General features: G+C 44.7%; 1 protein-coding gene and 1 long non-coding RNA gene across 2 annotated transcripts in view; one reads left to right on the top strand and one right to left on the bottom strand.

The window, feature by feature from the left end:
• Window positions 1–16,684, top strand: part of TMC2 (transmembrane channel like 2) — a 102,152-nt gene that overhangs the window by 68,304 nt on the left and 17,164 nt on the right. The window contains exons 11-16 of the mRNA XM_021921184.2: window positions 1,521–1,700; window positions 3,225–3,374; window positions 4,252–4,380; window positions 7,133–7,200; window positions 8,064–8,303; window positions 16,462–16,587. Of these exons, the coding sequence (XP_021776876.2) occupies window positions 1,521–1,700; window positions 3,225–3,374; window positions 4,252–4,380; window positions 7,133–7,200; window positions 8,064–8,303; window positions 16,462–16,587 (893 nt within the window). The remainder of the gene's footprint in view (window positions 1–1,520; window positions 1,701–3,224; window positions 3,375–4,251; window positions 4,381–7,132; window positions 7,201–8,063; window positions 8,304–16,461; window positions 16,588–16,684) is intronic.
• On the bottom strand, window positions 10,781–11,550 carry LOC116270795. Its single transcript, XR_004179031.1, has 2 exons — window positions 11,175–11,550; window positions 10,781–10,911 (listed from the first exon to the last, which is right to left on the bottom strand). It is a non-coding gene; the product is annotated as an uncharacterized LOC116270795 (long non-coding RNA).

The following is a 16,684-nucleotide window of genomic DNA, read 5'->3' as shown; positions in this document are numbered from 1 at the left end:
TTTTTTGTTTGTTTTTTGGTTTTTTTGTTTGTTTGTTTGTTTGTTTGTTTGTTTGTTTTTGAGACGGAGTCTCGCGCTGTGTCACCCAGGCTGGAGTGCAGTGGCGCGATCTCGGCTCACTGCAAGCTCCGCCTCCCAGGTTCACGCCATTCTCCTGCCTCAGCCTCCGAGTAGCTGGGACTACAGGCGCCCGCCACCACGCCCGGCTAGTTTTTTTTTGTATTTTTAGTAGAGACGGGGTTTCACCATGTTAGCCAGGATGGTCTCGATCTCCTGACCTCATGATCCACCCGCCTCGGCCTCCCAAAGTGCTGGGATTACAGGCTTGAGCCACCGCGCCCGGCCTTGTTTTTGTTTTTTTGAGATGGAGTCTTGCTCTGCCGCCCAGGCTGGAGTGCAGTGGCACGATCTCACCTCACTGTAGTCTCCGCCTCCCGGGTTCAAGCAATCCTCCTGCCTCAGCCTCCTGAGTAGCTGGGATTACAGGTGCATGCCACCACGCCCAGCTAATTTTTTGTATTTTTACTACAGATGGGGTTGAACCATGTTAGCCAGGATCCCCTGGCTATCTCTTGACCTCATGATCCACCTGCCTTGGCCTCCCAAAGTGTTGGGATTACAGGCGTGAGCCACTGCACCCAGCCGGGTGAGCAGTTTTAATTGCAGAGAGATGTCCTATTGTGGTCAGATTCAGTCATATGAGTCGGTATTCTCCCAAAACTGGAGCCAAAATTGAATGCTTGATGCTTACCATGCTCTGGGATAGTAGATTTACATATATTATCTCTTCTGATTCTCACCACAAGGACTGTCATCACAATTTTACCCATGAAGAAACAAGAAGGACAGAGAAGTGATGTAACTTTTCCTAAGTTACAAAGACAGCAAGTGTTAGAGCTGGGGCTTAAACCCAGAGAGCTGACTCCAAATGCACACTCTCTCTATTTTGGTTTGTTTGTTTGTTTATTTTGAGACAGAGTCTCACTCTGCCACCCAGGCTGGAGTGCAGTGGCACAATCTTGGCTCCCTGCAACCTCCACTTCCCAGGTTCAAGCGATTCTTAAGCCTCAGCCTTCCGAGTAGCGGGGACTACAGGCACCCGCCACCATGCCTGGCTAAGTTTTGTATTTTTAGTAGAGATGGGGTTTTACCATGTTAGCCAGGATGCTCTCAATCTCTTGACCTCGTGATCCACCTGCCTCAGTCTCCCAAAGTGCTGGGATTACAGGCGTGAGCCACCGAACCTGGTCAGAAAGTGTTATTTTCATCAATACTAATAACAACAACCATGATAGCATCTGGTCACACAGCAATTATGATATGCAAGCACAGGCCGACTGCTCAGGGCATGTTGATGCCTTTGCCAGGGTCACACCGCAAGCTATATAGATCCCAAAGCATCTCCAGGGGCAGCGGAGAGGGCAGCAGAGAAGTGGAGATCGACGGCCATGGGAGTGCAGGGATGGCGGCCAAACAAGTATAATGTTGATGACACAACCTAGGCTTTCCTGATTCCTCAGGTAGAGATCGTGATGTCCCTGCTTGGAATGTTTTGTCCCCCTCTGTTTGAAACCATCGCTCTCCTAGAGAATTACCACCCACGCACTGGACTGAAGTGGCAGCTGGGACGCATCTTTGCACTCTTCCTGGGGAACCTCTACACGTTTCTCTTGGCCCTGATGGATGATGTCCACCTCAAGGTAAAAACCACAACGCCCTCCACCCCACTGCAATTCCTGGTGCCCATAGTATTTTCTTTTTTAATATAATAATTTCATTATATATAATTCATATTAATTAAATAAATATAAATTCAGAAAAATAAAATTAAAAAAAAAAACTCCTCAGAATCTATGACCCAAGGATGACCACTGTTAACCTTTTCCTATTGTTTTTTACTGTCTTCTTCTCTGGTTGTATTTTTTCATACCATATACATGTCATTTGATACCTTAATATTTTATCTTCAGCCTTTTCCACACTGTTTCAGAGCTGCCATAAATGATTAACAGCCAAGTAATTGTCCTCTAAGGTGCTATGTCATGACTTAACCATTCATCAATGCTCACCACACAATTATGGAGCACCCACAATGGCAGGCCCTGGGGTAGAGCAGACAGGAAGACACAGTCCTGTCCCAAGTGTGTTCACACTCTGGGCCAGGAGACAGACTTCATTACAGCACTCTGTGGGATGTGCATCAGTAGGGGTAAGCCCAGGGCAGCATGGCAGCGCACAGGAGAAGCTCCAGATCCCACACCCTGGGAACCTTAGCAGACATTGAAAAAGGCAGAGGGAACAGCTGGGTCAACAGGGAACTAGATGATGGCTGAACAATGGAGTGGAGCAGAAGAGTGAAAAAAATAGAGCGAGGGAGGGCCTGATGATGCTGATGCCCCTCTTCTCCATCTCTTCCCTCCTTATTATTGAGTTGTAGGAACTTTTTCCTGATGCTAACAGAAAATTGTTCTAAGCATGGAAGTGACTGAATCTGGCCCTAACCTCCCCTCCCGGCTCATCTCTGGCTTCCCTCCTACCCAGGAGACTGCTCTACTCTCCTGAGCCTCACATTTCTGCCACAGGGCAAAATTCTCTCTTGCCTCTCTCTCTACCCCTCTCCTCATGTTTGATTGGTTGACTAATCCTCCTTGAGGTTTTGGCCCAGATGTCACCACCTCCAGGAAGTCTTTTGTGGCCCCCACTGTGTGATGTGGATGCTCCTTCTCCCAGAGATAATTTCCCACAGCTCGTATCGCTCTGTTCTGTAATTGCCTGTTCATCTCCGTCATTTACTAGACTCTAACCTTTCTGAGCAAAGCTCCACTTCTCTTGGTCACTCCTGTATCACCAGTACTTTATATGCACAGAAGAAACCCTGAATAAATTATTTTCAAGAGAATAATGAATGACTGGATAAATACATGAATGGATGGATGAATGCCTGGATGGATGGATGGATGGATGGATGGATAGACAAATGGATGGATGGACAGACAGATAGTGACTTAGGGTAGAAGATACCTTCATGGGAAAGACCCAAAGACTACAGCCTCTCCTGTACATATTGAAAGCCTGTGGAGGGAATTTCTGGAAGGACTCTGTCCAGGGGTAGAGCAGAAGCTAGATGGTAGGGTTGTGGTATTTGCTCGCTTTCATTGTTCTTATAGAAACAGTTGGACCATCCCTGGCTCCTTCCTACCCCACACCTCCATCTTCTGTTCTAGCTTGCTAATGAAGAGACAATAAAGAACATCACTCACTGGACTCTGTTTAACTATTATAACTCTTCTGGTCGGAATGAGAGTGTCCCCCGACCACCACTGCACCCTGCAGATGTGCCCCGGGGTTCTTGCTGGGAGACAGCTGTGGGCATTGTGAGTAGTCATGCTCTCTCTGAAAAGGTGACCCCTGTTCTTGGTTCTTTGTTATTGCCTCCTTGATGTTTCCATTTGCAGAATAAGCCTGAAAACTTACCAGCTGTCCATCCAGCAAACATTTCATAATCATCTTGGAAGAAATAAAATTACCAAAGCAGATCCTGTGCCCCCCAGGAACTCCAAATCTCTTTGGTATCTCAAAGGTTGTGATGGTGTCTGGTAGATATTTTCAATTTTTCCAGAAAAATAGTAAATTATATCTATTCTACAAATGCAGAGAAAGCTTTGTCCTTCAGTTTTTGGTCCTTCTTCTATGTGCCTCTGTGCAAAACCTGTTTTATTTTCTCTATATATCAAAAAGAGAGAGAGAGAGAGAGAGAGAGAAATCCGACTAGCAGGAGGTGAAAAAAGCTAGGCATTGTCCCCAGTGACTGATGGTCACATTTAATCTTAGTGGGGGCAGCTGGCACTTCAGAATAAGTGGGGAAGCAAGGCCTTCGGGTCCCAGTGATGCTGACTACGATGCATTGGGCATAGCCAATTTAACAGGCAATTTATATACATAATTACTAAGTTTCCCAACTTAGTAATTTGTTGGTATCAATATCAGATTGAGAATGATATCAGCATCAGCTTCAAGAGGTTCAGAGATTATTCCAAAGCCATACAATTGGTAATCTGTCATGTTGGGACCTAAATTAAGCATTTTCCAGAGCCAGGGGTCACCTCTCTTGACACACAAAGAATCAGAGGGTCACAGAGACAAAGTCAGGTGGGTGGGAGAGAGTTTATGAGACTCTCAACGAACTCTCAGGGAGGGTGGAAGAAGTGGGCAAGGTCTCCAACCGCCCCCTCTTCCTATGTTTCTCTGCAGGAATTCATGAGGCTGACGGTGTCCGACATGCTGGTAACGTACATCACCATCCTGCTGGGGGACTTCCTACGGGCTTGTTTTGTGCGGTTCATGAACTACTGCTGGTGCTGGGACTTGGAGGCTGGATTTGTAGGTCACCACTTCATGGACATTCTGCTCAAAGGAATTTCAACCATCCTCTTTGATACTTATAGCGAGATGCATTCTTGGGCATTTCATTTCTTTGGAGGCTTAATGCCAGTCTCTGCTCTGTGGAGTAGTAAAGTGTTTAATTTGTTTTGCCTTTAAGGGTCTTATTTGCCTTCATAGGGGAAAACTGCTTTTTCCCAATGTAACGAACAATGTGACCTTCTATTCTAGGAAATGGAGGCATCTGGTCTAGGGGAAAGTGGACCACATGCTCCAGTATTGAGTCAATGGTTGATAGGGAATTGCACCTGAGCAGCCTCAACTCTCACTAGGGAGGCTGAAATCTGACAGTGGAGGCGAATATTTTGGGAAGTCCTGGAACACACCAAGAACGCAATAACCACTGGTCCTGTCTTCTATATGACGCTTTGAGAAACCTCCTTTGACTCGTATTCCCTTATAGCCCTCTTCTCCACCTACCTGGTAAATGTGTGTCATTTCCTCTCAGTAGTGGCCTTCTATGCTCTGGCAGAACCTCTGGCTCAGACACCTGTGCTGGACGTGTCTCTTCCACGACACCTCACTGGCCCAGCCTGCAGTCACTGGTGTGCATGTAAGTTACCTACCTCTTACCTGAGCTCCTGGTGAGAGGCTCCATAGGATGTTGACCTGTGTAGCCCTCATCCTGGCCTGGCCCAGGTAAGGGCCCCAGTACAGGTTTCTATCACATTTTTTTTTTCTTTCAGTCATCAGTCTCAGTTATAAACAAGTCTGCTGAGCTCCTCAGCAGCCAGGAAAGCTTCATAATCTTGTCTGAGAACAAAGATGAAAGAACTTTGTGCTCAAAGAGGATGACATCTTTGATAGAAAGACACAATATTACTAAGAGGTCATTGTTCTTAAATTTGTTTGTAAGATCACCACGATTTCCAAATAATACTAAAGTTAATTTGAAAAATAAGCATGTGAGAATATCCAGAAAAAATATTTAAAAAGAAGAATAAGGCCAGGTATGGTGGCTCACACCTGTAATCCTAGCACTTTGGGAGGCCAAAGCAGAATTGCTTGAGTCCAGGAGTTCAAGACCAGCCTGGGCAATCTAGCAAGACCCTATCTCTACAAAAAATAAAAAAAATTAGCTGGGTGTGGTGGTGCATGCCTGTAGTCCCAGCTACTCGGGAGGCTAAGGCAGGAGGATCCCTTGATCCCTTGATCCCTTGGTCCCTTGATCACACCACTGCATTCCAGCCTGGGCAACAGAGTGAGGCCCTGTCTCAAAAAATAAAGAAAAAAATAAAAAGAAGACTAAAAGGAACTAGACTTACCATAATACTAAAGCATATGATAAAGCTATAATAACCAAAACTGGTACTAGAAAATAGACCAACATGTCAATGGAACAGAATAGAAAGTCCAGAAATAGATACTATCTATATAGGCCTTTAGTTTATGATAAAGGGAGACTTTCAAATGCACTGGAGGGAAAGGATTTTATTAAAATATATATAAATTATATAAAAATGTGGGAGACTATATCCCTCATTCATCTCACCTAGATTAATTGTAGGTGAATCAAAGTCTTAAACATCAAAAAAATGAAAATATAAGTTTCTAAAAGAAAGCATGTACAAACTTAGAATCTTGAAGCGAGGATGATTTGTCTAAGCAGGACATGAAACCCAGTAGACAAGTGTTTTTTTAACATTTTAAAATATTAAAATTAAAATTTTGGGTCCGGGTGCAGTGGCTCACACCTGTAGTCCCAGCACTTTGGGAGGCTGAGGCAGGTGGATCACTTGAGGTCAGGAATTCAACACCAGCCTGGCCAGCATGGTGAAACCCCGTAATCGCTTGAACCAGGAGGCAGAGGTTGCAGTGAGCCGAGATCGTGCCATTGCACTCCAGCCTGAGTGACAGAGTGAGACTCCATCTTAATAAATAAATATCCAAGACTTCACCCCCATGGATTTAGCGTATGCATGTTTCGTCCTTCCATCCATGCGTGCTGGCCCTTCCTTTGTCTCTTTCCTAACTTCCCATCTCTCCTTCTTGTGTTCTCATTTCCCTTTATCTCCATTTCTGGAAGACGAATTAGGATGTGGGCTTTAGCATGCTTCATGAGGACCCTCATATTCTCAGTGCTCACAGATTTTATGTTCTTTCAAATACTGGACAAATCACGAAAACTGAAAATCAGTTAGGCTGAAAATGTGAACCAAGCTGGGCACTTTCCTTTCCAGGAACTGCTCTCAGACTGGAGGAAGAGAAGGAGAAAGAAGAGTTGGAAGGATGATTTGGTTTTTGTTTGATTTTAAGCTTTCTTTTCTTTTGACTCCTCATTTAATTATTTGCATTTGATTATTTATTAGATTTCTCCTTGATTATAATTTCAAGGTATGTTTCCGATTAAAACATGATAAAATGTTCTCTTAGAGGCAAGGGTCTTCCCAAGAACACACTATCAGCCTGCAAGTCCTGAAAGATAGAAACTCTCACTTTTTTTTTTTTTTAACTGAAACAGGCATTTTAAAAGTTTCAGCTTTGAGAATGTCAAATTTTTTTCGTTAAAAGTTGAAAACATATTAAAGAAACAGAGTGCTAAATCTAAGGTTCTTCTCTAGTTACCAGAGCAAGCTCTTTGGGATGGAATGGCCTTGGCTTGGCCAGTTGGTTAGTAGTAGGGTTTGGCTGAATTCATCCAACATGCTTTCTTTTTTTTTCTCTCTCTCTCTCTCCCTCCCTCCCTCTCTAGCCTTCATATGCTGAGTTTGATATTAGTGGAAATGTGCTGGGTTTAATCTTCAACCAAGGAATGATCTGGTGAGTTATCCATTTCATCTGGTGATCGCCTCATCCAAGGAGTCAAAAAACCGGAGTCCAAGACTTTGCAACTAAACTAGTTGGAAGAGGCTGGATAAGTCATCTTGCCTCTCTGAACTCCCCTCTTTCACATGAAAAATCCAGAGCAGGACTAGATGAGAAGCAGGACAGTTTCTGGCCCACCCATATGCTACCATAGAAGTAGAGAGAAAGGGAGAGACGGGGGGGTAGGGGAGAAAAGGAAAAGAAAGGAAGGCAGGAGAGAAGGAGGAGAAGAGGGAAGAAAAAGGGAGGAAGGAAAGAAGACAAAGGAAAGGGAAAAGGAAGGAGTAAAGAAGAGACGAGGAAAGGAAAACAAAGAAGGAGGGAGAGAGAAAAGAAGGAAGAGAAGGTGGAAGGTAAATGAACTACGGAACTCCCTCCTTTGAAAAGCGAGTTTGAGGAGGTACATAACTTTAGGTAAAGACTTTCAAGGTGCCAAGGGCTTGCTGCAAGCCACTGTCCAATTCTCTTAATTGAAGGACTTCAAATACTCTTCTGAGCAGCAATGCTGTTTTATGGAAACCAAGGAGAAACAGGCAGGAGACAGTATAATTTGCTAGATGCCTGGGGGCGAAGCAGTGGTAAAATCCTGGCCAGAATGTAAGCCAGGAATGCTCAGAGTGCCTCCCTCTCCTGAGGACTACATGGTTCTGGCTTGATGATCAATATTCTGGTTAAATGGGAGGTCCCTTACCTGGGGACTTGCCAGGAAAGCAGCTGAGCCTCATGCCCCTAACCCATCCGTTGCATTTCCTTCTATCACCTTTCCCTTGCCTTCCCTGCTGTCCAGCCAACCAGGTGTTCGGTTTCTGCCCTTCCAGGATGGGCTCCTTCTATGCTCCAGGCCTGGTGGGCATTAACGTGCTGCGCCTGCTGACCTCCATGTACTTCCAGTGCTGGGCAGTGATGAGCAGCAACGTACCCCATGAACGCGTGTTCAAAGCCTCCCGATCCAACAACTTCTACATGGGCCTCCTGCTGCTGGTGCTCTTCCTCAGCCTCCTGCCAGTGGCCTACACCATCATGTCCCTCCCACCCTCCTTTGACTGCGGGCCGTTCAGGTGCAGAGTCTCAGTTGCCCAGGAGCACCTCTCCTCCCGAGGCAGTCTGCTCAGAGGGCCTTGGCCCAGAATTCCAGTTCTAGTTTCATGCCAACTTGTAAAAGGCCATGGAGCTTTGAGTGAATCATCGATGTTATGCAAGAGCATTTTCTGCGAGGATGGAAATGTTCTGTTGTTCTGTGTCTGTGCTATTCATTTTTTTTTTTTTTTTTTTGAGACGGAGTCTCACTCTGTCACCCAGGCTGGAGTGCAGTGGCACGATCTCAGCTCAGCTCACTGCAAGCCCCGCCTCCCAGGTTCACGGCATTCTCCTGCCTCAGCCTCCCGAGTAGCTGGGACTACAGGCGCCCGCCACCATGCCTGGCTAATTTTTTTGTATTTTTAGTAGAGATGGGGTTTCACCATCTTAACCAGAATGGTCTCGATCTCCTGACCTCGTGATCTACCTGCCTTGGCCTCCCAAAGTGCTGGGATTACAGGCGGGAGCCACCACGCCCAGCCTGTGCTGTTCATTACAGTAGCCACCAGCCACCTGTGGCTGTTGAATGATTGAAATAAGGAACTGAGAAAATGAATTTCTTATGTATTTATTTTTCTAATTTATTTATTAATTTTTAATTGATAGTTGTACATATTTTGGGGTACATGTGATATTTGGATATGTGTATACAATGTATAATGATCAAATCAGGGTAACTGGGATATCTGTCACATCAAACATCTTTTTTTTTTTTTTTGAGACGGAGTCTCACAGCCAGTCACTCCAGGTTGAGGCGGGCGCGATCTCGCTCACTGCAAGCTCCGGCCCCAGGTTCACGCTTATTCTTTCCTGCCTCTCTAGCCTCCAGTAGCTGGGACTACAGGCGCTCGCCTCACCACTCGCTGTTTTTGTATTTTTAGTAGAGACGGGTTTCACCATGTTAGCCCGGATGGTCTCGATCTCCTGACCTCGTTATCCACCCGCCTCGGCCTCCCAAAGTGCTGGGATTACAGGCTTGAGCCACCGCGCCCGGCCCAAACATTATCTTTTTAAAAATTGTTTTTAACCGAGTCTCGCTCTGTCACCCAGGCTGGAGTGCAGTGGTGCGATCTCAGCTTACCGCAACCTCCGCCTCTGGGGTTCAAGTGATTCTTGTGCCTCTGCCTCCCAAGTAGCTGGGACTACAGGCACACACCATGATGCCCAACTAATTTTTGTATTTTTGGTAGAGACGGGGTTTCACCATGTGGCCCAGACTGGTCTCAAACTCCTGGCCTCAAACAATACACTTGCCTCGGCCTCCCAAAGTGCTAGGATTACAGGCATGAGCCACAGCGCCTGGCCTAAACATTTATCTTTTCTTTGTGTTGGGAACTTTGAAATCATACAATAAATTATTGTAAACTGTCATCTCCCTGCTGTGCTATGGAACACTGGGACTTCTTCCCTCTAACTGTATATTTGTACCAGTTAACCAACCGTACTTCATCTCCGCTCCTCTCTATCCTTCCCAGCCTCTGGTCACCTCATTCTACTCTCTACCTCCATGAGATCCACTTTTTTAGCTCCCACATGTAAGAACATGCAATATTTGTCTTTCTGTGCCTGGCTTATTTCACTTAACATAATTACTTCCTGTTCCATCCATGTTGCTACATGACAAGATTTCATTCTTATTTTAATTTCAATTAAAATAACCACACATGGCTAATGGCTACCATATTTGACAGCACAGTTCTACCCTTTTAACACATAGATAACTTACTACCTGGGATTAGTTTACCACAGGATAAGTAACAGTAGATATTCTGAGGATGAATTACCATACACTTACACGTGCCATTTAAATGTGAAGCAGCTGCAGTGGACTCTTGCCCAACCTCAACTGAGCTATCCGCTTTCTAGAGCATTGGCCTGAGGGTTCAAGATATAAGTCAAGCTAGTTAGGAAACTGGATATTGTATAAAAGGACAAATAGTTATGTAAGGAGGTAGATCAAGAAATAATGTGTATCTACTGTTCTCTTTCCAAATGAATGACCTTCTGAAAACAAAGCCCTCTGCTGACTCCATAAAGAGAGGTTCTGTAGTTAAAGCAGTTTGGGACATACTGCCCCTTCTGTCTGCCATTATCTCACTTAGAAATGCTCGATGCACACTCCTTTGTTAAAAGCTCTGAAGAATCATGTAATGAGGTAACACCTGTAAGCTAGTGTCTCCATCCTTATTGACCACAGAACCCTTTCTGCATGGATCACTCATCCAGGGCTGGAAATAGGGTGAGGCAGGTGAATGACACCCTACACTGCACATGAGCAACCCTGAGGGCATTACTTCCTTAAATTGTGCACTCAGGGCCTCACCTGCCTCACTCTAGTCCCAACCCTGCCTACCAATGAGGAGAAACACTGTTCCGTGAAAGGGTTGTATATGCAAAACAGCCCCTAAATGCCCAAAGAGCCTAGAATCCAAAGAAGGAAGGAGACAAATGCAGTTTGTCAGCTTTGAGTGATTTATTAGGGGTAACTTACAGACAGAAGTACGGTCGCAAGCAGCCGCAAGACAAGTAGATCTCCACACATCAAACCCCCAGGCCCAGGGCTTATATCTTGGGGAAAGTATGCGTGCTCTGGAAGGAATGCGTAGGTGGCTCTGAACATCACAGCCTATGATTTCTGCAGCAGCATCAAGGGTTGTTGTGGAGGAAACTTACAGGGAACAAGGGTTCCTACATAAAGAGTTATACATCTGCTAGACATGTGGGAGGCACTCCCAGACTCAGGGTTAGAAGTTACAAGGCAGATTAGCATGTAAAATAAAGTCACTCATGTCCCCCACAAACACACTTTGAGAAATGCTGATCTGCTTCTTCTCAGTTCATAAGGAACTTACCTAAATAAAGACCTGTGATAGTTGGACCCCAGGGATGTTAGCAGGAGTGTTCCAGCAGGGTGTGATCTGGAAAACAGGGTTCACACAGAAGGAGGGGATCAGTCTAGAACAGAAGGAACGTGCTGGACTGCAGGCGGCCTGAGATGCCAGGCTGAAGGGAAAACTGCATGGAAGAAGCCTCTGTTGGCTTCTTCCTAAGCAAGGTTTGGAGGGCTGGGCCCTGGGTGCAAATGCCAGCACCTCTTTTCTCAGTTTCCCATCTGTCACTGGGTAGGAGGTCAGCAGGGACAACTATACTATGATAAGAACCATCTCCTACAGTCGTATGGAAAGCTGAACTTATAAGAAAGGAACTTATTAGCCATGTATGGTGGTGCACGCCTGTAGTCCCAGCTTAATTTGGGAGGCTGAGGTGGAGGATTGCTTGGAGCCCAGGAGGTGGGGTTATAATAAGCATGATTGCACCACTGCACTCCAGCCCGCAACATGCAAGGCTCTGCTCAAAAGAGAGGAGAGAAGAAGAGAAGGGAAGGGAGGGAGGGGAGGGGAGGGAGGGAGGGGAGGGGAGGGGGAGGGGAGGGGGAGGGGAGGGGAGGGAAGGAAGGGAAGGGAAGGGAAGGGAAGGGAAGGAAGGGAAAGAACGGATGAAGGAAGAGACGGCATGTGGAAGGAAGGCCGGAAGAAGAAATGAAAGAGGTACATTGAGTAAGTAACTGATAAACCAAGAAAGTACCAGGATTTGATGATTCTGGAAATTCTCAGCCTTATCTAGATTGCAAAATATGCTAAAACTAGATTCACTGTCATGAGAATGTGCTGTAAAAAGAAAGCCAAGAGTGAATCTGGACAACCTTTTACTAGTGTTTCTGAAGGATCAAAAGATCTGAATATCATTCACACAGAAAACTCTGACTAATCATGTGACTAATGGATCCCCTCAACCATCACATCAGAAGTCAGGAATAGAAACAGGATTATCTGGCTGGGCGTGGTGGCTCAAGCCTGTAATCCCTGCACTTTGGGAGGCTGAGGTGGGTGGATCACGAGGTCAGGAGATCAAGACCATCCTGGCTAACACGCTGAAACTCCGTCTCTACTAAAAATACAAAAAATTAGGCAGGCACGGTGGCAGGCACCTGTAGTCCCAGCTACTCTGGAGGCTGAGGCAGGAGAATGGAGTGAACCCAAGAGGTGGAGCTTGCAGTGAGCTGAGATCACGCCACTGCACTCGAGCCTGGGCGACAGAGCGAGACTCCATCTCAAAAAAAAAAAAAAAAGAAATAGGATTATCCAGAAAAGATCATGTGGGCCTCTCTTGTTTAACAGAGTAAATTCTCATGACATGTATGAAAAACTCACAAGGTTTTTGAGAATATTATATCAGCAGAAACACTGCCAACTTGGACTGAAAGAAGCAGAAGGAAGACAAAATAAAGGCAGACCACTGGCCTCCCAGAATTCTGTGGCAGGAAACAGACTGATAAAATTTACTCAGCTGAAACATGTGCTATCCTTCAAGAAGAAGGATTCTTAAGGATTCTTCCATGAGCAGAACTGTGAACCTAGAGGGCAAAGCTATGGCACACCAGGGCAGAGTCTGGAGCCCAGAGGATTATTTTCAGGACTTTAAAACTTAATAGAGCTTGGCTGATTGGATTTCAAAATTGCTTGGAACGGGTGATTCCTTTCTTCCTCCCATTTGCTCCCTTTTGGTAATGGAGTGTTTACAACTTTTATCCTACGCCTGTTCCACCATTTTATTTTTGAGAGTAAATAACTCATTTTCTAGTTTCTAGAATCTTGAGATAGGGATATCATCATGGATTAGTCAGGTGGGCCCTAAGTCACAAGTGTTCTTATAAGAAGGAGGGAAGCTGGGCGCCGTGGCTCATGCCTGTAATCCCAGCACTTTGGGAGGCCGAGGCAGGCGGATCACAAGGTCAGGAGTTCAAGACCAGCCTGGCCAACACAGTGAAACCCCACCTCTACTAAAGATACAAAAAATTAGTCAGGTGTGGTGGAGCGTGCCTGTAATCCCAACTACTAGGGAGGATGAGGCAGGAGAATCGCTTGAACTCGGGAGTTGGAGGTTGCAGTGAGCTGAGTTGATGCCACTATACTCCAGACTGGGCAACAGGGGAAGATTCCATCTCAACAACAACAACAAAAAAAAAAAAGAGGGAGAGGGAGATTTGACTGCAGAAACATAGAAGGTGATGTGACCATAGAAGCAGGCAAAGATTTAAAGATTCTATGCTGTTGGTTTTGAACATGAAGAAACCCCCATCTCTACTAAAAATAGAAAAATTAGCCAGGCATGGTGGCAGGTGCCTATAATTCCAGCTACTTGCGAGGCTGAGGCAGGAGAATCACCTGAACCCTGGAGGCAGAGGTTGCAGTGAGCCAAAATCACACCACTGCACTCCAGACTGGACAACAGAGCAAAATTCTGTCTCAAAAAATACATAAATAAAGAAACCCTAATGGAGCTTGGCTGACTGGATTTCAAAATTGCTTGAGATTGGTGATTCTTTCTTCCTTCCATTTTCTCCTTTTTGGTATTGGAATGTTTATAACTGTTATCCTATGCCTGCCCCAGGTTGGTTTCAACCCAGTGAAACCCTTTCAGACTTCTGGCCTCCAGAACTGTAAGTTATTAAATTTAAGTCACCCGTATGACAAACAGCAGGCACTGGAATCTGATACACCATCTAATTCAATGACAAAATAATCTACATTCAACTGTCACATAAAAGTCTAACATGTAAACTTAACTTTTCTCATTTTTACATGGTGGGTATGCACTGGAAATAAAAATAATAATAAATTAAACATTGTGATACAGTCATGTGCCTGGCACTTGAAATGCCATCATGCTATAACTGCCTCATTGCAATTTGTGGTGTGGTGGGCAACTGTTGTAAGCAATGAGATGGCCATAAATGGTCTCTGACAACTGCTCTTCCCTGTCATTATAGCACAAAAAATGAATGAGTATAGCTGTGTTCCAATAAAACTTTATTTACAGACACTAAAATTTTAATTTTATACATCCATTTTTACATGTCACAAAATAGTATTCCTATTTTGATTTGTTTTCAACTACTTAAAAATGTAAAAATGATTCTTAGCTCACAGACTATATGAAAACAGGTGACAGATCAGGTGCAGTGACTCATACCTGTAATCCCAGCATTTTGAGAGGCCGAAGCAGGTGGATCACCTGAGGTCAAGAGTTTGAGACCAGCCTGGCCAACATGGCGAAACCCCATCTCTACTAAAAATACAAAAATTAGCCAGGTGTAGTGGTGCCTGCCTGTAATCCATCAGGCATTGTGTGTAAACTCCCGTGGCTGAGACAGCAGAATTGCTTGAAACCCAGAGGCAGAGGTTGCAGTGAGCCGAGATTGCACCACTGCACTCCAGCCTGGGCAACAGAGAGAGACTCTGTAAGAAAGAAAGAGAGAAAGAGAGAACAGAGAGAACAGAGAGAAAGAGAAAGAGAGAGAGGGAGAGAAAGGAAAGGAAAGAAAGGAAAGAAAGGAAAGAAAGGAAAGAAAGAAAGAAAGAAAGAAAGAAAGAAAGAAAGAAAGGAGGGAGGAGGGAGGGAGGGAGGGAAAGAAAGAAAGAAAGAAAGAAAGAAAGAAAGAAAGAAAGAAAGAAAGAAAGAAAGAAAGAAAGAAAGAAAGAAAGAGAAAGAAAGAAAGGAAAAGAAGAGAAGAGAAGAGAAGAAAGAAAAGAAAAGAAAAGAAAAGAAAACAGGTAACAAGCTGAATTTGTCCAGGAGCCATTGTTGATCAACCCTCATCTATACTTTACACAGAAAATGTTTAGCTGCAAAATGTCAAAGGGCACTTATAACTTAACAGCACCATACTCAATGTTTTGTATCAATTCTCATCTATATCCTCTAAACAATCTTCTGAGATAAATACAATTATTATACTTAAAATACCATATTATACTATAGTATTATTATATTACATTATACAGATGAGGAAACTGGGGCAGAGAAGTTTTCAATACCTTGCCCAAAGGTATTGAACTTCTGTAGATATTGGACATCCAACAGAACATACTATAATGATGAAAACATTACATATCTGCATTTCTAACAGAGCAGCTACTAATCATATGACTACTGAGCACTTGAAATGTGTAACTAAGAAACTGAATTTTAAATTTTACTTCATCTTAATTTTTATTTTTAATAGCCACATCAGACAGCACAGCTTTCGTGGGAAGAACCAGGGCAGGATACGAAGCAAAAAGAGAATAATTGTCAGGCCGGGCACGGTCTGTAATCCCAGCATTTTGGGAGGCCGAGGAGGGCGGATCATTTGAGGTCAGAAGTTTGAGATCAGCCTGGCCAACATGGTGAAACACCATCTCTACTAAAAATTCAAAAAACTAGGCGGACGTGGTGGCGCTCACCTGTAATCCCAGTTACTCGAGAGGCTGAGGCAGGAGAATTGCTTGAACCCGCAGGTGGAGGTTGCAGTGAGCTGAAATTGCACCACTGCACTCCAGCCTGGGTGACGGAGTAAGACTCCATCTCAAAAAAAACAACAGAGAGAGAGAGAGTAATTGTCCACGTGTCTCACAAGTGATAAATGGGGGAGCAAGGATTTAAACCAGGAATTTCAAACTCCATATTCCACCTCTTGGCACCAAAATTACCAACCAAGAGCCAGTAGCATCCAGGAGGCTCTCGGCCAGCATTCGTAGAAGTAAATCTGCATAATGGTTCTTAAGTATTTGAAGAAAATAAAAATTATAGTTGCGAACTGTCCAGGAGCCTGTCCTAGGTGATCCAATATCTCCTAGACTTAAAATCTGTAGGTTAATTCTAGGTATTTCTGAGAGACACTCAGGTTATCCAGCACATCAGCTTCTGCAGAACTGTTTCCAGGCCCAAAGGAAGCTCCATGTTGGTCTGGTAGCTAAAACACAGGCAATTTCTCCAGTTAGAGTATATGAGAAAAAAACCATTTTTTTCTGGCTGAGGAAGGTGTCAGACACAAAAGACCAGTGAAGACTGAGAGGTTGTAAGTTACTTAGGATAGAAAGCTGGTGACCCATGTGCCGACCCAGCTGTCACCCTAGCCAGAATGGCAGCCCCTCAAGGGGAATTTTTTACTTGCAGTTCATTTGGAGCAGAGCTCTGGTTCTTCCAGGAAAGCAGTGGCAAGCAGCAGTCCTGGACCTGGTTGAGGGGGCATGGATACAGTTGTGAATGCCACAGGCACTTGGCAGCATGTTATCATGTGTCCTCTCCTTTTTCCAGTGGGAAAAACAGAATGTATGACGTCCTCCAAGAGACCATTGAAAATGATTTCCCAACCTTCCTGGGCAAGATCTTTGCTTTCCTCGCCAATCCAGGCCTGATCATCCCAGCCATCCTGCTGATGTTGTAAGTTAGCCAGGACCCATGGCTCCACCCCATGAAAACCTCTCCTTGAATTTGAGACTTCCTTGGCAGGTCCTTTTCATCTTGCCTTCTTAGTCTG

Source organism: Papio anubis, chromosome 16, assembly GCF_008728515.1.
Source record: "Papio anubis isolate 15944 chromosome 16, Panubis1.0, whole genome shotgun sequence".
Lineage (NCBI taxonomy): Eukaryota > Metazoa > Chordata > Mammalia > Primates > Cercopithecidae > Papio > Papio anubis.
This window is presented reverse-complemented; position numbering and strand designations above follow the sequence as displayed.